General features: G+C 38.1%; 2 protein-coding genes across 3 annotated transcripts in view; one reads left to right on the top strand and one right to left on the bottom strand.

The window, feature by feature from the left end:
• Nucleotides 1-27,404, top strand: part of LOC121848913 (neurobeachin-like) — a 158,058-nt gene that overhangs the window by 27,094 nt on the left and 103,560 nt on the right. The window contains exons 2-4 of one of the 2 annotated variants that reach the window (XM_042334623.1): nt 3,314-3,457; nt 4,136-4,168; nt 7,449-7,585. In XM_042334623.1, coding sequence (XP_042190557.1) covers nt 3,394-3,457; nt 4,136-4,168; nt 7,449-7,585 — 234 coding nt within the window. In that variant the 5' untranslated portion in view covers nt 3,314-3,393. Of the gene's footprint in view, nt 1-3,313; nt 3,458-4,135; nt 4,169-7,448; nt 7,586-27,404 lie in introns of those variants that run through there. The other variant, XM_042334622.1, reaches the window with a different exon arrangement.
• LOC103177197 (putative nucleotidyltransferase MAB21L1) lies at nt 9,697-12,590 on the bottom strand. The gene has a single exon (XM_007891265.2). It carries the CDS (start codon nt 12,515-12,517, stop codon nt 11,438-11,440), a length of 1,080 nt encoding a protein of 359 aa, XP_007889456.1. The 5' UTR covers nt 12,518-12,590; the 3' UTR covers nt 9,697-11,437.

Genomic DNA, 27,404 nt, shown 5'->3' on the forward strand with positions numbered 1-27,404 from the left:
TCTCTGCAACATTGCCTGGTTCGCCACTGTCTCACATCACAGGCTGTCGAAACCCTCATACATGCATTCATAACATCCAGTCTTGACCATGCAAACTCCCGGCTTGTCGGTCTCCCCAACTCCTCCCTCCATAGGCTGCAGATCATCCAGAACTCTGCAGCCTGTGTTCTCTCCCACACCAGCCTCCATGACCCTATCACCTTCATCCTTGCCCAAGTCCACTGGCTTCTCATCACACAGTTCAAGTTCCTGATCATCACCTTCAGAGCCCTCCATGGCCTTGCCTCCCCCTACCTCTGTGACCCCCTAAACACCTACCAACCTGCCCCCTCCCTCCACTCAGAGGCCTCCGGCCTGCTTCACGTCCCCCGCCTCGCCCGCCCCACCATTGGTGGTCGTGCCTTCAGCCACTCTGCCCCCACCCTCTGGAACTCCATCCCTCAGTCCCTCCGCCTCTCCCCCTCCCTTGCCTCCTTCAAGACCCTTCTCTTCGACCGTGCCTTCGATCACCCTCCTTCCCCCACCTGGCCTCCACCCTCCCCGATCCTGACCCCCAGCTCAGGTCCGAAACACTGACTGTCCAGCTCCTTGGGATGTCCTCCTGACATGAAAGGCACTATACAAATGTAATTATTTTGTTGTTGGAGGTGTGTTGCATTGTTGGAGATGCCATCCTTCGTTAAACTGAGGTCCTGTCTGCCTGCTCAGGTGGATGTCAAAGATCCCATAGCACTATTCAAAAAGAGGAGGGAGTTTCTCCCGGTGTCCTTGCCCAAAATCCCCCAAAATAAAAATTGGTCACTCGTTTGATGGCTGTTTGTGGGACATTGCTGTGCACAATTGTGTTGCCAAGTTTGCCTACAAATACATAGACAGTCCATTTCACAGTAATTCTTGTGAAGCGCTTTGAGACATCTTTCCAACGTGATAAGACGCTATACCAAATGGAAGTATTATTATTCTTATTATTATACAGCACCCAAAACTGCACACAATTAACCTGTGACAAGAGCAATGGGCTTTCAGTAAAACTTTGCATTACTCTGCTATAAGCACTGTATTAAATCTATACCTAGTTTAAATTAGCATTAAGGGCATAGGGACAGGAAGAGATCGGTTACGTGCCACTAAATGCGTTTTATTGTCCCTTTGCTGTTCACAGACATTATTACTTCATTCATTCATTCTCTTTTGTAACTCAGCCAGGTATAAAGCTGGTAACCTAGACATCGGAATTCCTAACATGATGGCTAACTCACTCAATTCCAGCGATTTTCCAGTCATCTATAAACTTCCAATTGCAGCTCTTTTATATTTCCATCATTCTTAGTCAATCAAACAGCCTCACGATTTGCGCTGTATTTCTGATAATGTAAAATAGTATACCAAGAGTAGACTTGTAATAATCGGTAAAATTCTTGTCCCAGTCTTCAAACACTTTCAGTGTCCCACTCTACCCTAGCTTTTTAATGTTTGCCAGTCCTACATTCCTGCCCACGTCCTTTTAGCTTTGGTATTTTTTCCCCACTCCCTTCACTCCTTCGTTGGTGGCTTAGCCTTCCAATACCGTACCCTTATCCTTTGGAAAACTCTTCCAAAACCACTTACATTTGCTGCCTCTCGCACCTTGAAAAATCTAAAAGCATACCTCGTTAATCATTCCTTTATATCTCTTATTTTTTGTGCTTGGGGTCCACCACTATGTTCGCCAAGCCTCTTTGGGGTTTTTTTTAACTTGAAAGATGTTAAAGAAATAGAAGTTTATTTTATTTAATGGCATCTTGATCACCTGGTGTGATTCATATATTTCAAAAGTAACAATGAATCCACAACGGCACTTTGTTTTGTGTATTACGACTTCGCACTGAATATTTTCTCCCTTTATCTACAATTCTTTACAGTAAAAAGACTCCAGTTTTATCTAAAAGATTGCAACACGTTGAGGGCATTGCACCATTGTTTTTTCCCCCTCAATAGATGTTCTCCGTTTGTTTGCGTTTCAAATTACTGTCGGCTACTGTACCTATAAATAGAAAATCGCTGTGGTTTGTTCAAAAAAACAATGCAAACGAACAGTCTCTCGTTCCATGAGAATATTGTATCCACAAGGTGGAGCTCAAAAATTAATCGTTCTGGCTGTGAGGTCGGAAGGAACCTAAAACTTAGATGGTTCATGTCTGTCTGTTCGTTTGCAGGTGGAGGAAGATAATGGGGTTTGAATCAACGCACAGTTTGTGACAAAACAAATAATCCTCTCTATTAACCCCATTATTAATGAATGTCGCGAAATCATTTCAAATGCGGTGAATGTTTACAGCCCCAAATGATAGAAACCCGTTGGGAGCACCAGGTTCCCCTCAACATCACATCTGGATTTTAATAGCGAAAAATTGAAGTGATGTGAGATCCAATATTTTTGAATCCTAACACCAAACCGCTTGGCACATGAGTGATCATAAGGTTGGGATGATATCATGTGAGAGAAACCTATCCAAAGTGGTCTGTAACTATTTGAAGTGCTCCATAAGTTTACAAACTTAAACTCAATAAATCGAAATAGCACACACTTTATCTCAAAAGGTCTGTATAAGTAGATCTTTCTCGTACATTGTGTCTCCTCCCCCATGTAAATTCACATTAGAATAGGAAACATAAATTTTAAGGGGCAAAAGATTGTTTACTGTCCAATCGGAATAAGTAGGAACACATAGTAGAGAAGGCACATACGCTTAGAAAACCACAATTAAATGTGGATGGAGGATTCATTGCTAAATTAAAACAGTGAATGGCTTCAATATAAAAGTGACAATTATGTATTTATTTTTAAAAAAACATTTTAATCGTCACTACAATAATCGTGACAGTAGTCGTTCCGTAAATATAACTATTTCGAAGGTTATATTCGAAAGTTAGCGATATTTAACAATGGAATATTCGTGTGTATTTGTGTGGGTTTGTACATTTCTGTGGGTCGGAAAGAGTGTTTAAACGCGTGTGCAATGTGGCTTTCCTCGAGAATGCAATCTCTTGGTCAAGTTCGCTATTTGGTCGTTCAGAATCGATTAAAAACGTGGTGTTTCCGCAAACTTTCAACAGCGGGACACACATTTGCCGAAAGCAGACGGTTTTCTTGGGTCTGTGCAAAAGATGGCGATTGATTTGAAAGAAAACCACAGAGCAAGAAAGTTGCAACAGTTTGCGAAGGGGAAGGCGAGGAACCTTCAGCAGATCGGAATATGGTATCTGTACCAGAGGACTGTCCTGGCAGAGGGCGAGGGGCTGAGTTGGTAAAACATCTGAATTGTTTTCGCAGGTACTGAGGACGATGTGGTGAAGTCCAAGAAAACTTTCCGCACACAGGCTGTTGTGAATCAGAGCGCCGAGACCGAGCTGATGTTAGAGGGGGATGATGATACAGTCAGTCTGTTGCAGGAGAAAGAGATCGACAATCTAGCAGGTAATCTCCGCTGTGTACAGAGGAGGAGATCGACGCTGTCTGCATAATTTTAGCTTTATAATGATTGGCGCACTGACAGGTAACTTGGTGCAAAAGATCCACAATCTCCTCAACATCGATAGTTCCGCAGTCCACAATACTAAAGACTTTGGCTATAGGGGTAGAATATGCAATACCGAGAAAGCGATCAATAATCTGTCAATCTCTGAAACCCTGAGAGAGCGATCAATGCATTTTCAGGGATGTTAGCATCCATGCTATATACCCAGCTAACATCTGGAAGTAATGTTGCCACAAATTCGCTCCTTATGCAGTTTTGCGATTGAATTTCTGGAAAATAAACATCCAGTTCCTAGCACCGTACTTTAACCATTGGTTTCATTTTGTTGAGCAATCCTTCACACTGTCGCCATTCGCTTAACGAGACGTTAAATCCTAATGTGAAGGAAGTATATAAGTATCAACCGTTCGTTGAAAACGAAATGAGACTGAAAAATAATATGACGGTAGAAGCTCCTATCAGATATCTGGATTGTCAAAGAAACACTGTGAACAATACATTTTAAAAAGTTGCCGTCTTTATTGTCAGCGATTAGAAACGATTAGATATACTTGGTTTGATCTCCAGTGCAGTTGTATTTCTCCTCCTTAAATGTAATGTTTGTTTTTATATTCCAGCGTCTGTTAACTCCCAGGTCTTTGTTTCCAAAGGCAAGTCATACGTTTGCCATTACTAACCTCTGAAGGAAAGCAGTTTTGCATTAGTTGAAGATCTGCTAAATGGCCGTAATGTGGTTTCACCAAATAATAGAACAATAAAAACGTAGAAACTAACATTGAATTCATATCTATCAATTAACATTTTTTTTGCCAGATGTTGTTTGTGATTGCAAGATTTGTGCTTTTTTTTTAATCGAATCTCTCGTCTAAAACCTGAAGATAAATGAATAGAAAAAAACTAAATGACTAATATTTGCTGTTTAGATTAAATGGACTTTTCTTCATCATTAGACTGGTTTACGCGATCAAATGCAATATATTTGACATCCTCGCAAATTCGTGTCTTTAAATATGGTTTTAAAATTGAGACTTGCATTTCTCAACACCACTTCTTTTCGAAGTGTAGGTGATGTACATGTAATCAGATGAGATCAGTAAAACGCTCTGTTTGAACTCCCAAAACTCCACATCAGAACTCCTCGAGGAAACAGCTCAGTTATTCCCACTGTAACCCAGTATTTATTACATCAAGTGGATGTCTGACTGGTGTCAGTCCACGATAAAGCTGTTCTCTTACACGAAAATCCAATCCTGCTATATATATATATATATATTCTTCCTCATTTTTGGCTTTGCTCCATTTTTTTCTCTCTCCCTTCTTCTTTATCAATGTATCTCCTATTTACCAATTGTTTGGTAAGTTATTTTTTTTCTTGCACGTTTCACGTATCTGCCTCGTTGTTCAATCGTTACAGTTTCACGCCTCAGGTGCCTTTTATGTTCCTTGTTGTGTCCTTCCGTGTAACATTGGTCTCGAACCTCTTTGCCCACTATGTGTAGGCGCCTCTCGACCCGAGTGAGCCCCTCGCTATACCCCGAGCTTCGCTTCTGTTTGTATTCTGCTCGATAAACTGGAGCCAAGTGACTGCCTCCTGCCCTGTCCCCGGGGACCTCCTGCCCCATCGTCCTCCTGTTAATCTATGGACCTGTGTTCAGGTCACTTTCCCATCCCACTCGTCGGGTCACCGTCCCACCATCTCCGCCACTGTTTCCAGGTCTGGGTCAAGGCTCTGCAGCCCATTACTGCATCCCGTCTTTTCTCTCCTTGCGCCTGTAATGTTCTGCCCGCGGTACCGCCTGTATCAGGCTGCTGTCCTCCTGATCTTTGGCTCTGCTTTTCTATCTTATATCGCCGTATGACCTGGAGGCCTGGGTCACCCCGTTGCGCCTGTGACCGACCGCCAGCTGTGTATCTTTGCCGTCTTCCCGGCTGTACTCCTCCTGCCTCCACGCCTTATCTTCCCATCCCGACCAAATCACCAACATGCCGGTGGCTGATGCTGTTGGCATTAAGACGTCCAGATCAAGTCACGCTCCTGTGCTCGCACATTTCCTACGCTGTTGTTTCAATAGATTTAAAGGTTCATCTTAATTTTAATAATGCGACAAATTATTCCGATCTTTATGTAATTACCGACGCTATGTGGGTTATTACAACGCGATAAAGGGATACAAGTTGGTTAATTGCTTGATGTAGAGGTTCTTTGGCACCAGCGAGGACATTGATGCCCCTAAAAATGAACAGGGTAGTTTACCAGCTGGCCTTTCAGTCAGACCTGGCTAAAATCTTTATGTAGTTCAACAAATGCATGTACATGCGCAGGTTAGCAATAGATCGCCCTGAATCAATTCAAATCCTAAAGAAAGCACAATATTAATATTAGTGGAACTAGACTGAAATATTTAGGAGGTTAAATCAAGCTGCTTTCAGACAGTTACTGTCAACATATAAAGGATTCAAAGCTTCTCTGAAATTAGGTCAGAACCGGTGCTAGTAATAGCAACACACGCTTGAATTCAAATAAAATTCAGATGTTTCAATATATTATTTTGTAACCCGAGAGATCTGGTTCAAAAGAACCGCTTGCACTGTACATTATTCATCTGACGTACGGTTAATGTGTATTATTTGATTATTTCCTACGCAAACATTTTAATATAGGATCCTAATTATAGAGTGGCTATCCCATGAGAGATTAAAACGTAATCCCTTTCTTACTGCTGTACTGGATTAACCTCATATTGTCCCAGTCTTTCCCTAATTCCCTACAGACTACCCTACAATTGCCGTATCCTTTTAAAAACATTCTTCGATTAGGTTACAATATACCATTTTTAGTACATTTCGGAAGGAGCGATTCCCCCCACCCCCTCATAATAATAATAATAATAATAATAATATTGACAGTTTTTAAATTGTCTGAATTAGTAGGCATCCCTTTCCCTCTGTAGCTGGTTGTAAAATGAAGAGATTGCAGTACTGTCTGCGAGCACAACAGAGGAGAGCCTTGGGGATACAAACCAAATCCACTTGTAATCTTGCAACAATATCGAGTATAATTGGCTGAGAGACCCAGATTAAGATTGATGAGAGATTAAAGTGGCGGTTCAATGTAGGGATCGATAGCAAATACCAATCGTAAAGGTTTGTTTGGTTAGTTGTGATGAGTATTCTCGCCACCAGTAAGTGTTTAGGATTCAGATGATGAAATTCCATGTGATGATCAGCTGACTGAGATCAGGACTTTGGGGTCTTAAGGAAAGTTAAAATTGATAGCATCGCATCTTTTGAATATATTTTAGACTCAAATGATCAGTGAATAGATTTCTGCTATTTGAAAGGTTATCAAGTAATTGTAAAGATGTGTGAACAATGTTTTGTGGATGTCGTTCATAGACGACCGTTCATTTCAAATGCTACACATTTGAATACAAATGTTGGAAAATCGGACGCTAAAGTTTAAAGTTAACATAAATAGAGTCCTTACGGACACCGAGGTATCAATGAGATGGTTACATGTTCAGAAACTCGGAAAACTGCACTGGATGGAATATTTAATGAAACAGTAATGACGTCCCTATTGGCTTCACATAAAACCATTAATTGTTGTATTTAATACCAGTCGTAATGCTCCTCCATTGGCAGTGTTGTACATGTTGTTTTTGGTTAGCTGGTGTCTGTCACACTGTCACATGCGGAAACCCATCACCAAGCTTACCCAGATATGCTGTACTTTTGAGTGTTGTTCCAAAGACCCTGAATTAATGTGAATATTAGAGTACAATATATGATGAAGAAACTTCCAATCCCGATCATAATATGACCCTCTGTAAACAATAAGCCATGTATTATCTTCATAATGCATTCACTTTAAGATCATTCCCTGCGTGAACCATAGTGAAAATAAAGCTGCCCTTCATATATTTGCAGGCCCTGTTGTCCTGAGCACTGCTGCTCAGTTAATTGCGCCAGTGGTAGTAGCGAGAGGAACGCTGTCCATCACTACTACAGAGATCTATTTTGAGGTAGATGAAGATGACTCTGCTTTCAAAAAAATCGACCCCAAAGTAAGTTATTTTCACTTTTTTTGCTAAATGTTTAAATGTTATAACTTCACTGCAGAACCAAGCACTCATGTATTCGTAGTTTACATCACGTCTTATTTTATCTCTCTCCCCCTAGCCCCCTCAGTGTTGAACTATTCTGAAGTTTGATCTTACAATAAACTTTAAAACACGTTGAACTAATATTTAGTAAATACGATTTGTCTGAAAACTATATTAAAAAAATTGTGCAATAATTATCACGGTACTTTGTTGGTTTTGAAAACGAGATTTTTAAAAAAAAGGTATTTCACCATCCTCTAAGCTTGTGTTGACAATGTACAATTAATCATTCAAAAACTAAATAATTTGCCACACCTCATTTTTCGGTGAATACTGAAATTGGCATAAAGTTACGTATATTAATTAACGTCAAACAGTAAAAGAAAGTGGCACAAGTGTGAATTTTGCCACAATGCTGAAAAGCAGAACAAATGGTGTGTGTGTTCTGGTAATTTCATTCATGGTACTTAGCCACTGGAATCAACAGTGTTCGTATTAGTGTTCAAATAATATTGATCAGTAACTAGCCAAACCGACCATTTGGAACCACAAATGGCATTTCGTTCCATATCTGAAATAGCGCAAAGTGTGATCAGCCGAAGCCAATGTCACACGAAGAACAAAGTTTCTGAGAGGTGGTTGTACACCGATGGACTGTGTGACAGTGGCTCGTGGGCTAATTAATGTTGTATAAATTAATGCTGTGTAGCATTTTCCCCACTGAAATTGCAGCTTCGTGTGTTCAGCACTTGTTCAATGTGCCTTTTGAAATATTCGAACTCTTTGAAAAGTTTTACGTTTGCTAAGTCAGGACTGCAAACAGACTTGTCAAAAAAAAGATTTGATTTCTGCATCTCTCGAGACTCGTTTATTTAAAGTAGTCGATACATTTTGATGAGGCTTAAGTGAATAAAACTGCCAGCACTAAAGACAGGATTTGATCTTTTAACCCGCTCTATCTGGGCCGACAAAAGAGTTAATGGCTTTCTGAAACCACGGTATTCAGACCTTGGCCCAAATGTTCATTATAATTCAGTTGTCTTGTTCAGAAGTTGCAGATCAAACATTTACAGTGTACTCAGCTACAGCACCCAGACATAGCAATAGTTTACATTTAAGCCATTTGCGGTTTCGTCGTTCTATTTGGATTAAACGATTTCGAACAAACATCCAAAAGTCAGATTACACTCTTAAAATTCAATTTAAAAACAGTTTGTTTTGTTCGTTGCCTTTGTTGTGCCCGATGTGACTGTAAACTGCTGCAGTTCATTTCTTAATCTGTTTTCAATTAGTGTTTTTTTTAAAGAATGCTGATATAGGTAACTATTATTGGGACTTAAATGATGACCAAACTCAATCTGAAAATGCATAATATTCAGATCTTACGATTTTCTCACGGCGATTTATTCAACAAAGTTTAAAACTTCAATGTGTTGTATTTTTGTTTTGTTTTCGCCATCTGCCATAAATTAATTTTCTGAAGTAAAGCAAAATAGTAAAATATGAGACGTTATCTTGATTGATTTTCAATTCCAGTTATGGGTAAACATACTAATAAATTATGTATAGCGTTGTAATTAATTGTTGTCTGCACTAAAAAAAAAACTTCATTTGATCTGATGCGATTGGAGTCATCTGAAAGGTTTAGGAGGAAATCAGTGTTCACTGTTAAAATCACCCGATGTACAATGTCTGGTATATTTCGCTGAAGTGGATACAGTTCACATTGCACACCGAATTCGCATTTCTTTTTCGCGATTTAAAAAAAAAAACGTTTTGCAATTCACTCTTTCCTCGCAACTTTGTTTTTTGCAAACTGTCTGCAATAGTATTCGCTTGGTTTTTGAAAAGTATTGTGATAGTATGTATTGGTTATAACCCAAACCCTCAATGTGGCGAGAGCCTTGTTCAGGGGTCCACGTGAAACAAAACAACCTTAAGACAATCCATGGGTTCAACAAGCGGGTTAGGTAACTGATTCCCAGTTGCAATAAAATCTGATCGAAATCATACACTTATTTTTTTTTAAATATTTGTAAAATATTTTATTGTTACACATTCACAATGTCCATATTCTTCAAATTACAAACCAATTCCTTTGTAAACAAACATGGTCTTTTTTTTAATGTTGGGATCCGATTCGTCTCTCTCTAAACAATTAAAATCCACCACTGTGTTTTAGTTAGATTGGACCGACTTTGTCTCGGGTGTAATTTTAATATGATTTGATCCATGTTTATTTTTGTAACGACTTGTCTCTGTCGCGTGTACACAAACCCGATCTGTGTCCAGATGAGACTGATAACACTTACAGTATTTATAGCAATGCACCGAATCCAACACCAAGTGTAACACTGCGGCCTGTTAGAAACAGCGTGTGACAATGTAAAGACTTATTTTGGCATCTGACACATACATAATTTATCTTTAAATCTAGAAAATCGTCATCGAACTGGTACATTTACAAATGTGCAGTATGTTTAAAACCGTAAACAGTTACTTTATGCCTTTCAATGTGCTGCATTTTTCTGGCAAACATGTTAAACTCCTGGGTTTAAGGTTTAGTCTCCGTTCCTCGATTTAAGTCGTGTGGCGTTTATTTAAAGAATGTGTTTGTGTGTTTAATTCCTTGTGATTTTCCTTCCTGATTTCAGTATTCCGAAATAGTGGTTTGAGCTGGAGGTTATAACGCCATTTTGTTATGGTTGGGATAACATATTGATAAAATGCGTGCAATTTTATTCCTTTTCATTTTCACTTCATCGTTGGCTAATCTGGCGATTGCAGTAGAGGTACAATAAACCCAGCAAAACATACACATAATTACGACGTTCGGTTAACAGAAATCCAGTAGTATTCACTTGGAACAAAAATGGCATTTTATTTGCTTTTAAGATATTTACACAAACAGTCCAACCACTGACTTCTATTCCTGGTTGGTTTATACATACGATTCCATATTAATTTCTCGAAGCTATAGTATTTATTTTATCTTTATACTCTCCTCGAACCTAGCTCAATCATACAGAAACAACGTGACACTAGGTTCTTATAATCTTATATTACAGGATACCGTGGCGTTTCTCCCGGTTTTGTATCATCCATTTATTATTTTTAAAAAGTTGAGCTGTGGGCAGGTTGATGTAGATACACCAATGACACATTAACACGAAATAAATTGCATGTTGCAGTAAGTATCAAAGTATGCGATCTTCTGCAGCACCTTTTAATTTTTTTAGCAACTCATTACAAACTCTCGCCATTAAGGAGTGTAATCGTTTTATTTGTATCGTTTTCAAATTAAATAATCTCACCAACAAGAATTTCAAAATGTCCTTTAAACCACGAAGTGTTCTAATCCAGTGTTTTTTTTCCAAGTGCATCGTTTCAAAATCCTCTCCAGTATTCAATAGTCGAGCGTTATATGTATAAGCAACGTTCAAAAATCTCCGTTCAAATAGATTTTAAATAACAATTCAAGTAATGGTGGAATGTGTGAGGAAGGGAATGAAGAAGCTTAGAAATCTGAAACGATCCACTGTCGCCAGAATGTATGACACAATCAAATGAGCAGGAAAATAAACGACGACGATGATCTTATCTACAGATAGATACCTTGATGGCAACATCTTCTTTTTAAGCAAAACAAAAAAAAAAACGAGGTCCAGCTGTATCCAAAAGAAATTGGAAGGAGTCAGCTTTGTCCTTCTAAGAATTCACGATACGCAACACCCAAACAGCCACCACTGAACCACACACGAGAGCAGTCATAATAAAATAAAACACCTGCAAGTCAGTCTTACATGTTGGTTTTCAAAGTTTTTCCAAGCTTTTGGGGTTGGTGAGTATCTCCCTCGCCAGGCGCCAAGTTTGTTTCGCTGCGTTTTCCAAAGCGGTGTGTGGTTTGCCCTGAAATAAATCAAGATTGGGTAAGAAATAGTGTGGACATCTGCGACACTGGAGACAGGAGATGAGCTGCAGTAGGATCCCGTTTAGGCGATCTCCCAAACACGACTCGTCCCAGTCCGACTCCCGGGGATGTTTCTCGCACTCGTAGGACACCAGAGTTTTCATGTGGTAGTTATTGAGAGGCTGTCCGGGAAGTTCAAGGTGTCGATCGCGTAAAGTTTTGAGGACGGAGAGGCATTTTTTCCTGCAGCCCCCCAACAGCAGCCTGTTCTCGGCCTCGGCGAACTGTAAGACCCAGGCGTCGCTCTCGGCAGAGCTCTGCTTCCCGGCCAGGGAGTAGCACTCCTTCGAGAGCAGATTAAACCCCTCGGCCTTGACCTCGGCCACACGGTTCGGCCCGGGCCAAGGGATGTGCGGCAGCGGCCAGTGCGCGGCGCTTCTCGGCCAGATCCCGGTGCACTTGAAAGCCGGAGTGATCTGCACCACATAGCGGTCCCTGATCCGCAGCTTCACCTCGCTGGTGTCGGCCACCATCTTCACCACGTCCCGGTAGCTGCATTTGTCCACCGCCTGAGCCACCAGCGTCTGAAACCTGGAGCGGATCTTGCGAGCCGAGAGGTACCCCGAAGCCGTGATAAATTCCACCCACAGGGACATGCTCCTCTTGCGGCCGTCGCTGAGCTTCAGCACCGCGCAGCCCGGCAGAGAGCCGTCGTCCACGAAGTTGAAAACTCCCATCTGGTTCAGGTACAGGACCACCTCGAACTCGTTGGGGGAAATCACCTCCAAACCCTCGAAGCGGTTGTCGATCTCGTTGAGCGAACTGATAAACCGCGGCTCCTGCACCTCCACCTCTTTCAGGACGTCTGACACCACTTTGCACACCTCCCTGATGGTCTTGGCGATAGCGGCCTTCCGAGCTTGACATTTCTCATTGTAGTACTTGTTCAGGTGGTACACCAGCTTGGCCTGGGCCGCTATCATGTTGGGGCAGAGATCCGGGTTGTACACCGGAGTCTCGCAGTAGGCTGACGGATCCAATGCGGCCGATTTTACAGGCGACAATTTCAGAGCAATGTGTGGTGGTGGTGGGGGGGGTGGGGGGGGGGGGGGGGGAGTGTTTTCTCTTTTTTTTTGTTTGACGGTGGGCGCCAAAAGAAAATGAAAAATAGGGGCAAAACTTGGAACAAGCGCTGATCTCTCTCTCTCGATCTCTCTCTCTCTCTCTCGATCTCTCTCTCTCTCTCTCAAAGTCCTGCGATCATATTAAAAGGCTTTGCGCCGGCAGCTGTGGTGTGCACAGAACCCCCCCCCCCACCACCCCCCTCCCCACCACCACCACCTCCACCCCCCCAAAACACCCGAGTGCTCCCAGCAGTCACGACAAACTTAGTGTTTGTTTATATTTTCTGCAGGAGCTTTTCCCCACTCCCTCTCCCACTTCTCTCTCTCTCTCTCTCTCTCTCTTAAATTGTCAACAGACAGATCAAGCGGAGTCCAGTCTGCGCTTCTAAAGCTGCTGATCGGTTTGGAGGAGCACAGATGCTCTGTGGAGTGTAAAATATAAGGCAGGGCCGGGCGTGGGCATCCAATCGCTCTTGGGCTCGTCATTGCTTGCCACTAAATAGAGCTAATTAATCCGAGCATTTATAAAGAAACTCAATGTGGGTGTCTGGGGCGAAAAAAAAAAAATGTCCCAAAAAAAAGCGCATTCGGATTGTCAGAGAGGAATGATCGCATTTTTTTTTTTTTTTTTTTGCATTTGTGTTTGTGGATATTATTCGACAGAGAAGGCATTTGGTAATACCGTATAAATAGGCGCTGATCTATTAGCCCTCTTTATTCTATTAGGTTGGGCGGTGTTTACAGTGAGGAGGTGTGTGGAGGCAGGTGCTAATGGTTTGTTGTGGCTGGAGCTTCTCGTCACTTTCAAAGAAGAAAGTCCGGTTTGATCAGCGCTCTTTCACTTGATTGTCAGATAACAGCTCAGATCCCGCTTTAAAGGGCTTCAGATCTGCAGAGTGTAGCTGTTTTTTTTTTATATATATATATATATATATATTGACGCTGTCTTCTGTCAATGTTACATTGTTTGCAGGTGGCTGTTTCAATAATAAATGGCATTTTTATCATCACACTTTTTTTTTCGAAACCGATTCATTTTATATTAATCGTTCGCGTTTCGGAAACATTAAAATGCATTTTATGGTGTGTTTTTTTAAAAAAAAACGCGACATGAAAGGAAGGTTAGATCCACTGTGGCCGTGATGGTTTAGTCAAGGAAAACGGTGGGGGGGTTTATTTTTAAAAAAAGAACAACTTTTACAAGTATTATGGATTGCGTGGATTAAACGATTTAATGGAGTTGGTATTATTTATTGATATCGCAACTGCGCGGAGAAGGTTTTAACGTTTAACAACGCCGTGTCTCGACCTGTGCAGCTGGAGATGTGCTGTTTAGTGCTTTGAAAGGTCTGTCTATCACTGCAATCGGCACCGGGGCTGTTAGAGTTGTGCTGAGAAGGAGATAATTACACAGGACGAAACGAGACGGGGAAAACTGTGCATCTCCTTTGGTAAACGAAAATTGGGATCAAAATAAATATGCATTGATAAGTCGCCACCGTTGACGTTATATAAACTGTATACACACACATATATATATATATAATCACGTGGATCACATTTTCCTGGATATTTGATAGGTCTGTCAGAGAAACTAATTCATTAGTGACCTTCTGATCAAGACCCTTTGCATTTTCAACTGCTTGAATTTGGATGATGTACATATTGGTAACAATTACGAACTCTTCTTTTCAGTCTGATGTTGACATGTGTGACATGCACGGAACAGATAGGATAGAAACGTTTATTTAATTCATTTTATCTCGTTTCCCCCCCCCCTCCCCCCAAAAATGTGTAAATTAAACGACACATCTGGAAGTGGATACGTTGCAATGGGAATTATACCTGCTGATTACTTTGCTTTCACTGGAAACAATGCACGATTTCTCCTTGTATTTGTTATTCAGTCAGAAGATGTACAAACCAATCGGAGTTAAATCAAGAGTTGGAAAGTTTACCTCTTTCTGTAATCACATGTATCAGTTATTCCGTCATGTCAACCTCTGGACGGACACTGAAGCCAATGGACTCCCCTTTGCCAAGCAAATAGGCAGAATAAGCCATAATAAATAGGTAGATACAGATCAATACGAACGATAAATTAGATTTAAATCCATTCCCCCTCCTCTAAAGTTTTTTTTCTATAGTATTGCTTTCGCAACCTGCACATCCCAATTTGGTATAAATGCCTAAAAGAAGAATGTTGCAACGGCAAATAAAACGACTGATGGTGAACATCGGATTGAATTTGGCACATTTGGATTCGTTTTATCTGTGTTGTGGTAGTTTTTTGGGGCGGCTGTTCTGAAATTGCTAACCATCTGAAGAATATATTAAACTATGGATCTAAATAAAAATGCAAGATAAAAATATGCTTAGCATATTCTAATGCATATTCTGAATTAAAATTCTGTCTTGAGTATTTTATTTGTTTAATTGGACTTAATTCGTACGCATTGTTTTATCAGTCAATATGTGTAACATTTACATTAACAATTTTGTGTTACGTGTTTTTACTTTTTTTTAAAACAAATTTGGAATAGTGCCAGTTAAAATGGCAAGAGTAGGACATAGATTGTATAAAATTAATACAGCACAGTATGTGGTTTGGTATGTTGTTGCTACTGTAGATGAATGAGTGAAAATGTAGATTACAATAATGTAGCTGTAGTTGACATTGTGATGGAAGAATACAGCACACAATAAGCAACAGTTAAATGGATCCTGTAGTATTCATTTTCTGACCCACAGAGACTGTTTGTCAAGTTTATTAAAAATGAAATGAACATCAGGCCCTACTTGTAGTTACCGATGTTTATAAAATAGAATATTTGAATAATTTTGTTAAAGGCAATGACTTAGGCAGTGAAAATGTAGCAGTTTATTTATATTTGCTATCAACAAGAACTACAGAAAGTGGAGTAAAATGAAAGAAAAATGTAAGTTTAAGTAAAGATTTTTTTTCAGCAAGACAAAACTGGGTCTTGTGTGTTCAATTACAGTCCTATAGAACCTGTTTGGTATGAACGGTATTGCATTTATTAATAATTGATTGACTGACAAGTCCAAGGAATTCCAGTTTCCCTAAGCTGGCTTTTTTTTAAAAAAAGTTTTCAGCTCCTAAACTAATGTTAATGCAACAAGAAAGGTTTATTATTGTAATAGTAATGTCTTGCAACAAAATCATTTTAAAAAATACTATTCTGTTTACAATTCCATTATCTTCTCCACTTTTCTCCTATTTTTATTGTAACTTTGCTTTCAACGCTTTAGGGTAGGTTCTTCTAGCACTTCTTTCACGCTTGTGAACGGAATACAAGAGGAGGTTTGTCCAGGAATCATGAACCAGGAATCCTGGTTCCACTGCTCCTCCCTTATAATCCTGCTTGTCTTTCTCTATTTTATCAATTCAGTTGTTGGTCCTTTGAACTTTCCTTTTTTTGTTCCCCCCCAAAATCATCATCCTCCCTGCATTTTCACTGTGTTCAAATGAACTAATTGCTCAGTCGCCAACTCTTAACATTCTTTTGCAGGAACTCAAGACTGAAACTCTTTTCCTCCCTCAGTTTTCTTCTCTTCGTACAATGGAAAGGATTTAAAAGCCCAAACTTGGTGTCACTTGAACTCTGTTTTTCTGTTTTTTTTTTGCCTGTTGCTTAGATTTCTCAATAAAAGGTGACTGACAACTAGCCACAAACACCAATAATAATTCCTCCAAAACCAAAAAAAACAATAATAAATTGGTCATTTTCAATCTACGGCTGTTTGTGGGACATTGCTGTGCACAATTGACTGCCGCGTTCGCCCACAAATATACAGTCAATTCACTTTACAGTGTGTTCTCTGAAGCGCTTTGGGACGTCCTCCCGACGTGAAAAGCGCTATATCAAATGCAAGGATTATTATTATTATTATTTTCTTTGCTAATTGTCTGAGTTTTAAAGAGTACTGTTATGGCCATTCATCATCAGCCTTTTACACAGTTTCTGCATTAAATAAGATATGGACATTGTAAGATAGGGATAGGTGGTCTGATCCAAATTGTGCTTGCACCATATAGTAAAGGCAAATCTATATTTACTAGAATTTTCTTTGTCTTATAAGTCACCATTTAAGCACTAACAGCAACATTTGTAAAAAGGCAATAACTGATTATTTTAATCAAAGTTTATGGTGTTAACATTTAATTTCACTAACAAGTGACTTAGCAGTTCTCAGTGGATATTTTCACTTCTGATCTCATAGGACTGATATTTACTATCCCTATTTGTCATGTTCTTTACTGGTTCATCTTACGATATTGTGTAGAACAGTTCATACAAAAATATGCAAGTTACGCAAATTAATTTTGCCAACGAAATATAAGGTTTTAATTTATCTTTATGAATATTAGATTGTTAAAGGAATTCATTAAAAAAAAGCTTGATGTTAGGTCTTTATTTTACTTTAAACCGAAAGGGAAGGTTTACAAAATGAGTCCACTTATAGAATTATACAGCATAGAAGAAAGCAATTTGCCCATTCATGCTTGTGTGAGCTCTCAGAAAGAGCCATCCATCTAGCCCCACTCCTTTACCTTTTCCCTGTGTCGTTTTATGTTGTCCCTATTCAAATACGTGTCTAATTTTCTTTCAAAAGTTATTATGGTTTCTGCTTCAACCATTGCTGTTGGTAAGGCATGCCGATAGCCAATAGCCTCTGTGGAAAAAAAATATTATAGCATCCCCCTTTGTGTTTTTGGTATGATCTTTATTTATGTCCTCTAATTACTGACTTAGAGACCAATGCAAATAGTTTCACTCTGCGTTATCAAAATCCTTCATCATTTTGAACACCTCTTTCGGTCTCCTCTCAAACTTCTCTTTTCTAGTAAAAGAAAACACTGGAGCTTCTATAGTCCCTCCAAGTCCCTCTTTGTGGTATCAGCCATTTAATTTATACCTTCTTTCTAGGCAGTCCATACAGCATTCCTAAATAGGGGTGTCCAGAACTAGACATAATACACCAACGGTGACCTAACTAATAGCATGATACAGGTTCAGTATTATCTGTTTGCTTTGTATTCTGATGATGTGCACCTCCATTCCTCTGGCTCCGGTCTGCTCCACATCCCCCGCCCTAACCGCCCTACCATTGGTGGCCGGGCCTTCAGCCTCTCAGCCCGTAGGCCCTGGAACTCCATCCCCCAGTGCCTTCGCCGCTTCCTCCCTTTCCTCCTTCAAGGCCGGTCTCAAGACCTTTCTCTTTGACCGTGCCTTCAGCTCCCCTCTCGACTCTCTACCCCCTCCTCGCTCCCTCCCTTCCCTCCCCTCACCCTGACCATTTCCCCCCTCCTCGCTCCCTCCCTTCCCTCCCCTCACCCTGACCATTTCCCCCCTGCTTGGGTCCCGACACAACTGTCCAGCGCCTTTGTACGTCCTCCCGACATGAAAGGCGCTCTATAAATGAAATCTTGTTGTTGTTGTTGTATTTATAAAATCTATGATTCCATTAGCTTTTTTGACTGTTTTGTCAACTTGCCTCCCTCCCACATTTGCAAAGATTTGTCTTTGTTCACCCCTAGGTCTTTATGTTCTTCCACTTCGTTTAATACTTTACCATTTAGCACATATTTTCTTTCTATAATCCTCCCAAAATGTATCTTCTCACACTTTACTATGTTGAATTTCACGTGCCATCTATCTGCCCAATCCATTAACCTGTCTATGCATTCCTGAAATCACTTGTAGTCTCCTTTTTAGACAACCATGTTCCCTATTTTTGTGTCAACTGTAAATGGTAATATTGTACTTCCATACTCAAACCTAATTCATGTTTATAGAAAGATAGGGAGAAAGAAAAGAGCCACGGTCCTTTCACTGACATCTTTGTCTGAAAAAAACCCTGTTTGCTCTTTCTGTTCTTTAATCAACTTTCTACCCATGCTGCCACATTGCCTTGAATTCCTTGCACTTTTTAAATGTTTTTCAACAAAGTGCCACTCTTGTCTCTGAGTCAAAAGGTTGTGGGTTCAAGCTCTGCATCGAGACTTCGAACAACAAAGTGTAATTTGTTGTTGTTGAACTCACAATTTAGACTGGTACCCAAATACAATGCTGAGGGAGTGCTGCGTTGTTGAAGGTGGCAACAACGCAGATAAGACATTAATCATTGGTCAGGACATTGAATCATGCCAAGGAATCTTTAATGTCCACCTGATCAGGTAACGTTCTATCTATCTGTTCAGGTGAACACTAAAGATTCCTTGGCACGATTTGATGTCCTTGCCAACGATCCCCCAGGTAAAATTTAGTCATACATTTCATGGCTATTTGTGGGACATTTGCGGTGAGCAATGAAGCTAGTGCGTTTACCTACAAAATATATATTCTCTACACTTTACAATATATCCTTTAAAAAGTTTAGAATGTTGAAGCATAGTAAAAATCTCGCAAGTATTGTATTTCATTAATGGAATGATTATTGTTTCAAATTGGAAGTGGTTTAAAGGTAATTCTTCTCCAAAATGTATTCTTTCAGTTTACATAATCCCTCAGATTAAACTTTGAATTTAAGAATTGTGCTTGAAATACATAATTTGAAATACTCCTGTCATTCAGATTCCAGCACAATGTCATCTTGGTTGCATATTACTCATGTTTCATCCACAAAAATGCACAGTCATTCCACTTTACACTGTATCCTGTGAAGCGTTTTGAGACATCCCGAATATGTGATATGGGCTATATCAAATGCAAGAATTATACTTGTATGTACACAAGCAGGGTTAGAATTAAACAGAATACATTTTGAAACAAATTTGCAGGTTATAACCGTTTGGACATACATATGAACATTCCTTGTCTCTTTGGTATCAAAAAACAATCTTAGCAAGCCTCAAATGGTTGCTTTTAACTTTTGAGGCTTGTTATCATTTACAAGCCCAGTAGTGTTGGCATAGCAAGAAGACTACGTGTGAAAGAATATGTTGCGAGATGCATAAGCCGAGTCAAATTAGGATCAACAGTTTCACTGGGTTCACTTTGACATGAGTGATTAGATAGCTAGAGAGCCTTATTGTGGAGATTATCAAACATTTAAAATGTTATTTTTTTAATAGGAGAGACGTCATGCTCATAATGTTCATCATGTGCTACAAGAATTATTACCAAGAAAACTTCTAGGAGTATGTGAGATCTTCACATGATCTGTCATATGTCTTCAATAAATTTAACCATCAAATGCTTGACTATTTTTTACAGCTTTGAAATTTTTACGTTTTTTTCAATATACAAAATGTTCAGAAAGAGAGTTTTCCAAAATACACCCAAGAATTATGAATTGTAAGAAGAAGTGTTAAATGATGGCAATCTTTGAATCAATTCAGGCATATGAAGCATGACAAATTATTTGGTGCCAAAATGCCACTTTGGCTCTCAAAGGGTTACAAAAGTAGAAACTAGCGGAAGTGCCTCAACGTAAAATGTAAGACTGTAGACATCAAGACGCTCTTGTCTCACAAGGCACATAATTTATCTTAATATAGTCTCAGAAACTGAAAGTAGTGTATCTCTCAGAAACTTTATTTCAAAGTATCTATGAGCTGTTGGAATATGGACCATTCATAGCAGCAATGTGTGAGGTAGTGCTACATGAGTAACTTCCAAGGGGTTTCTTCAGAACCTATCAGACATGCTATATTAGTTTAGTATTTTACAGCTTAACAATTTAAATTTTTTGAACAAAATCGAGATGGGAAAAATATGTTCACATATTACATAATGGTAATATTCAAAGTAAAGTCAGTTTCTGCATGCATCAAATATTACCTTTTGTATTTTCCATAGCTGGTAGCTTGTTATTAAGAGCAATTTTATTAATATAAACCTTAATATTTATTGATAAGTGTTTTAAAAAAGTTTTGGTTAACAGACTCAGAAAATATAATCGAATTATGTGAGTGATGTGAATGAGACTATCTCTTGCTGAATATTTACTGTAAGGTATTGACATTTATTGGTCTCTGGTAATGGCATAATGAATTTTATGTGAACCACTTCAATTTAGTAAAAGAGCAGCACATTAACATGTTTTGTGCACAATCACAAAGCACAGTGGGCATACAACTTAAGACTTTTATTGGCTGCTGTAAATTGGTGAAGCGTGATTATATAATTGAAAAATAATGAAACTTGCAATGATCTTCCTTGCTTTTTTTAAATTTGTTCAACTCTTAATTTGGCTGTAATTAAACTATATTCTAAACCTTTACTGTTGAATATATAAATTGTTTTCTTATAGTCAAATTGTCCAATCCTCCCCACAATAATCTGCATAGAACAATGAGTAAAGATGAGGGTAATATTGATTTTTATTTATTGTTAAAATATTTTTCTATATTTCTGAACGTATTTGAAGGATGATGGATCATTTCTGGATTTTACAGTTTTTGCAAATGCATCAGTGCTACATCATCTCTATCATCTTGCCAACCAATAAATGTCATTTTTACAAGGCAGAAATAAGAGGCCGACATTACTCGGTTGTTTGCTTGAAGTGTCACATAATATAATTTAAAATACTATGATTTTTTTCTTGTAATATAATCTGACAATCTCATGGATATTTCACAGCAGTGCCGTTATTCATCAAAGCAAAGGGCAATAGAAAAGTCCATAATTAGAGTTATAAAAATGCAAATACAAAACACAACATAAAAGTACCTTTCTCGTGCTTTTGAAACCAAAAGTAGAAGATTTACTGACTGTTTGCTACTGTATCTGTAGTATATATCAAATCGAGACATTCCTGAATTCTCACTGTCTCTCTCAGAGGTCTATAACAAGTCATTCTTTGAGCTGTCTCGAGCAGAGAATGTATTTTCTCCCATGCATTGAGAGGAGTGTGACTGCAGTTGGGATTTGCACCTCTTATTCTGCCACATCTGCACAAGCTCATCTACAAGTTCAGCTCTGCAGTATGTACACTACTTTTAAATTCCCTAATGCTTTAGAGTTTGTGGTCTGAATTGACTTGAACTTCAGTATCTGATCTACGAATGCACAAGATAAGAAGATCTCAATCAATTTATTATGCAACTGTAGAATGTCTTCTTCAACTTAGCAGCACGCATTAACAGTGCAATGTTGAAGTATGCTTAGTTAGATGAATGCTATTTTTCCAGAGATTTTCTAATCTCTCCCATTCCCCTCTCTNCCCCCCAGTTTGGTGTGAACACTAGAAGTTGGTCTCATTTGTCAGAATATAAAATGTAGAATAGTGCTTATCTTAAAATCCTTTTTTCACATGATCTTTCAAAGATATGTTAAATACAAAATGTTTTCAAAGAACATGCTGGATGCAGTTCTTACGTTTATGTGAACTTAAGTCATATTTGTAACTTTCAAAATTTTATGATATATCTTCAAAAATCACCAAAAATATTTTTGAAATGTTTTTCAAAACTTATTGTTGAGGTATTATGTATGTTAATATCTGTTACTGTAAACCAGAACTTTATCAAGATTCTGAATTACAGTAGGAAGTACTTTATTTCCCTCAACAATATTTTCAGGATTTAATCTTCTTACAATTGGGTTTTTATTTTCCAAGGTTTTTATTTTCCAAGGAGAGGTGCTACTATTGTCTAAATCGAAAGCAGCAGTTGTATATACTAACAATCCTTGCATTTGATAATAGTGCCTTATTACATTATCAAACCATCTCAAAGTGCTGTACAAAGCACGTACCGTAACATGTAGTGACTGTATATTAGTAGAAGAACACTTTAGCTAATCTGATGTTCCTACAAACTGTAAATCACCAATTTTATCTGGGTAATTGTTGGCAATCTGGGAGGATCTCCCTTCTCTTTTCAAATTGAGTCATGCGATCTTTCAAGTCCACCTGGACAGCCAGATGGAAATTCAGTTTCACAACATATCAAAAGGACATCATCTCTTACAGTGCAGCACACCCCTAGAATTGTATTGGAGTGATAGCCAAGATTGGGAGATCAAAGTCCTGATGTGCGTGTTGAACTAATAACCTTCTGATTCAGAGGTTAGAGTACTACCAACTGAGCCAGGCTGACCCCTAACGTATGAAGAACCCTTCAAGCAACTTCTAAACAACAATTTTGATTTGATTTGATGCAAGAGGACCTCGTAACCAGGGCCATGACTAAGCAAATTGCAGGGCACCCATGCTCAATGCCTAACCTAATTTTCAAAGTCTGAACAGGCAACAAAAGTTGTTTTCATGTCAGATTCATTGGATGCTTGACCACTTTAAATTTAGTCTTGAAACATTTAATTAGCTTACGGTAGGTATTCAGTTCATTATGTAATAAAACAAATCCTTGCATTTGGTATAGCACCTGTAACATTGATATGGCTGTCAGAACTTCAAAGATAATTGTTGTCAATTGTAGGGAGTGTGTGTTTGTAGGTGAAAGCAGGGATTAATTTGCATACAGGAAAAAAGCCATGAAGCGAATGAACAATTTATCTAGATAATTGTTGGCTACAATACTGGGGGGAACACTTTTCTCTTTTTAAATTATGATGTAGGTTCTTTAAAGTTTGCCTGAATAGGTGGACGAGACCTTGGTTTAATGTCACCTGAAGGACGTACCTCCTTCAATGCAGCACTCCCCTGGTATTGTACTTGGAAAGTTAGCCTCAACTGTGAGCTTAAAACCCCAACGGGGACTTGAACATACAACCATCTGACCTAGAGCCAAGAGGTCCAAAATGTAGAGATTAATAGTCCAGATTAAAAGGTCTTGGATTGTAGTAAAGTGAAAATGAATAAATATCTGAGAGGAAATGTAGCCATTACCTTTTCAGTAACAATTGCAAAAATAGAAATGAATCAAATGAATTATGAACCAGTTTTCCTTGATCTCGTATTTTTCTTCCATCGAATTATCAAAGAAGCATACAATTTGAAAGATTTCACTGATGACCCATTTTTCATTTACTCCCAATGTTAAATAAAGCCTCAGTTAAACATCTCAAGCAGATCATAGAAACATACGAAAACAGGAATAGACAGAAGCCATATTTGAACCTTTTCCGATAATTTATCAGATCTTGGCAGATCTTTGAATCCCATTTCCCCACCTTTTCACTATACCTCAAACAAAGCAAACATCACTCACTATGAATAATCAGATTCTCAATAGAAGTATTTACCTGGAGGTTCATATATGAACACTCCACGTGAAGGCGAGAATACTGGAAGGTTTTGGTAAAAACTGCTGAAAATCTTTGACACATCTTAAAGTTAAGACAAGTTAGTCCTTTATTGATTTTACACATCAATTCATATAATAATAATAATAATAATCCTTGCATTTGATATAGCGCTTTTCACGTCGGGTGGATGTCCCAAAGTGCTTCACAGAACACACTGTAAAGTGAATTGACTGTATATTTGTGGGCGAACGCGGCAGCCAATTGCGCACAGCAATGTCCCACAAACAGTCGTAGATTGAAAATGACCAATTTATTATTGGTTTTGATTTTGGAGGGATTATTATTAGGTGTGTGGAGTAAGGAAACTTGCCCAAGGTTTCGCCCTGCCGGGAATTGAACTCAGGTCTCTCGCTTACAAAGCGAGTGCTCTAACCACTGAGCTCCAGGACTCCACAGTACATGCATCATCACATAGCTGCTCAGTCATACATGTAACTTCCCCCAAATCGCTTTCTTACCTGCATCAATTATTCTTTATATATTACAATGAGTCTGAAAAGTAAAACACATTTTTGTTTTTATGTTTGAAATGCACATTTCTTTGGTTTTGCTGTATTATTGCAGTCGTTGGTTAATCTAAGGTTGCAACCGCACCACTTTTATTGTTTTAACCCTGCTTGAATGGGGGTCTAAGCTATTTGTGACAATAGATTCTGAAGTGAATCTGCAGTATGACACTTTCCATACCCCTCTCTTGTTATCAGACCAAGCCAAAAAGGAATTCATCTCAGTAATAAAACATGGATTTATACTGGGGTGAAAAATTGTTCCAGACTGCCTGGAAGCAATGTTTAGTCTCTTTAGTACTAAGTTTTAACGCATCAAATAATTTTGCAATTAAACTGTGTTCCAAGCCTTTTTTTTAATATGGAATAAAATCAAAGGTTCCTAATGATCTTAGGATGTAGTTTTGGACACAAGTAAATAATAATCCTTGCATTTGAAATATATCTATATTTTGAAGAGTTTGGAAAGTGACATTGATTATCGTATTTTTAAAGCCATAAAAGTGTTGTGATTTATACACCATGTTTTCCAAAAAATACACAAAGTTATCAAAGGGCATGCAGGGTAACATGCAACACTGTAAAGTAATACTACAGTGAATATCTCAGCGGAGAAACTCCTTCTGTGGTCCATTTCCTCACTTTACTCTTCATTCTGTACTTCACTCTGCTCTTCGTAACGTAAGGATTTGATTCAGCAAAGTATTCTTAGATCTTAAACACAGCCTTAATTTTTTTCATGTTGTTTGTTAGTCTACATAATTTCTGAATGGTATTATTTTGCATTATTTTGAATAGCAACAAAGATTACAATACTATAATACATAGTTCAAAATAGGATATTTCTTGTTTCAGTAAAATATTGCATTTACACTAAACAGGAAAGGGAGTTAATTGGGTTTATGAAATTGTTAATTGTTAGCATAGAGATAAATCATTCATGCTCCATTTATTTGTGTATATATTTTCAAAAAACCACCCAAACAATTATAGATGGTTTCGCTTAGATTTTGTTTGTAAAACTAATTGACAGAAATAAAGAAAAATATCTAAAAGTGCATTATGATCATGATTTTTAACTTTTTAAATTTCTGGTGCAGATTTGTGTGGTATAATTTTCACACTGTTGCCTAGCATTCAACGTTGTGTGCCAAAAGCACACATTTGTGGTATAAAAGCAAGTATGTGAAAACCACAAAGACTGTAAACCTTTCCACAGCAATCGTCAACTTTACTCAATAATTATTCTGAAAGAATTTCAACTATAACTTGGGTTTATAGCACCTTTCATGTAAACTAGACTTAAAGCATTTATTAAGTAGAAATGCAGTGAATATTGTTACATAGTTAGCCGATTACTTTGAATATGGTAAGGTTTGCAAGGTTTCCAAGTATTGGCTCAGTTGAAAACTACTGAAACTCCCTTCAAATAAATGCAGTATTCTAGCAGTCCAAAAAGTTGAACATGTCTTCTTTTGTTTGCAATTGAGTATTCAATTGCTTGGATTTATAGTACTTCCTCTTCATAGCATTTTAGTAATCAACTATATTTATGTATTCACATATAAACTCAAAAATAAATTAGTTTCAAAAGTTCCAATTTTATTTCATATAGTGTTTTATTAGCTGCCTTCTGTACAGGAAGCCCCCTATATTCAACAGAAAGTAACAACACAGGATTGTTTGGTTCCAGTTCCATCATGATTTGTGACAAAAAAAATTACTTTTCAAAAATTGAAGCAGACGTAATAATAAGGTCCAACTCTGGCAATTTTATTGAACTGAGCAAAAAGAAAAAAAGGATGCTGTATAAGGTTAAGTGAAAATACAAGTTATCGAGAAATCTAGTTGAGACCAACTTACTCTTTATTCATAATAATTTTATGTATCTTCNTTTTTCTCTCTGGTTGTAAGAACTCTGGAAAACTGCTCAACTCTAGAAGGGGTTTCCTTTTCACGGCAATACACTTGAGATTGGAATTTGATGTGCATTAAACCTGTGCCCGACTATATCCATGATATTGCATATTATTAATAAAAATAGTGCTTCTATGGACTATATTGTGACACAAATTAGCATAGTTCTTAAGTAGCTCAAGACTCAACATATTACTTGTTTTATCTAAGAACATCAGGCTCCGACATTGTTAAGTGTTCTGAAACGCTGCTTCACGTGACGGGCATTATATCAATGCAAGTTGTTGTAAAAAAAACCTTAATGCTATTTAATAAGATGAGCTCATCAGAAGATATCGCGGCTTTTCAAAGTCAAATTCATTCATTGGTCTCATTTTGTCCTAAAAGATTAACCTCCAAATAATCATGTTCAGTCCTGTTGTTAGAACTAATAGCGTTTTTTAAAATAAATGGTTTATGTTTTACATATTTCTCTAAAAATTATGTGTTTTGTTCTAATCATATGGTTGACCTTTTATTCGGTTAAGTCTTTTAAGATAACTAGAAAAAAGATAGTACCTGAGGTTTCAAAACTCTGTGTAATCAAAGTTTTTTTTGTGAAATAGAAGCAATATTGGGTAATTATAATTGCTTTATAAATTGGTGCATTACTGACAATTTACAAAGTAACTGCAGTAAAGCAACTTGAATCCGATCCTAATCCTATTGTATTTATAATCTATAATGTACAAGGTTTTATAGTAGTATTTGTGAACTCAGCTGACATCTCTTACCATTTCAAGTATGAGATATGTTCTATTAGAAAGTGTAGTGTAAAAGTTAATGTCCTATTACTGTTATTTGCAGAACAAATTTACTTCAAATTTTCCCTTTTTGTTTAACTTGTAGACTAGTGCTTGCATTGTACACATTCACTGACTTTGTTGAGTGAATACACTGAGGAAATTGGAATTGAAAAATAGGGCATTGTTTCACAAATCTGGTCTCTATAGGAAAGCTGTATTTTTGAATAAAAAAGCTGCCTCGTTTTATATAAATTCAGTTCTTTCATTTGTTTTCTTCGCCACACTGCGTTAGCAGAGT

Source organism: Callorhinchus milii, unplaced genomic scaffold, assembly GCF_018977255.1.
Source record: "Callorhinchus milii isolate IMCB2004 unplaced genomic scaffold, IMCB_Cmil_1.0 Scaffold4, whole genome shotgun sequence".
Lineage (NCBI taxonomy): Eukaryota > Metazoa > Chordata > Chondrichthyes > Chimaeriformes > Callorhinchidae > Callorhinchus > Callorhinchus milii.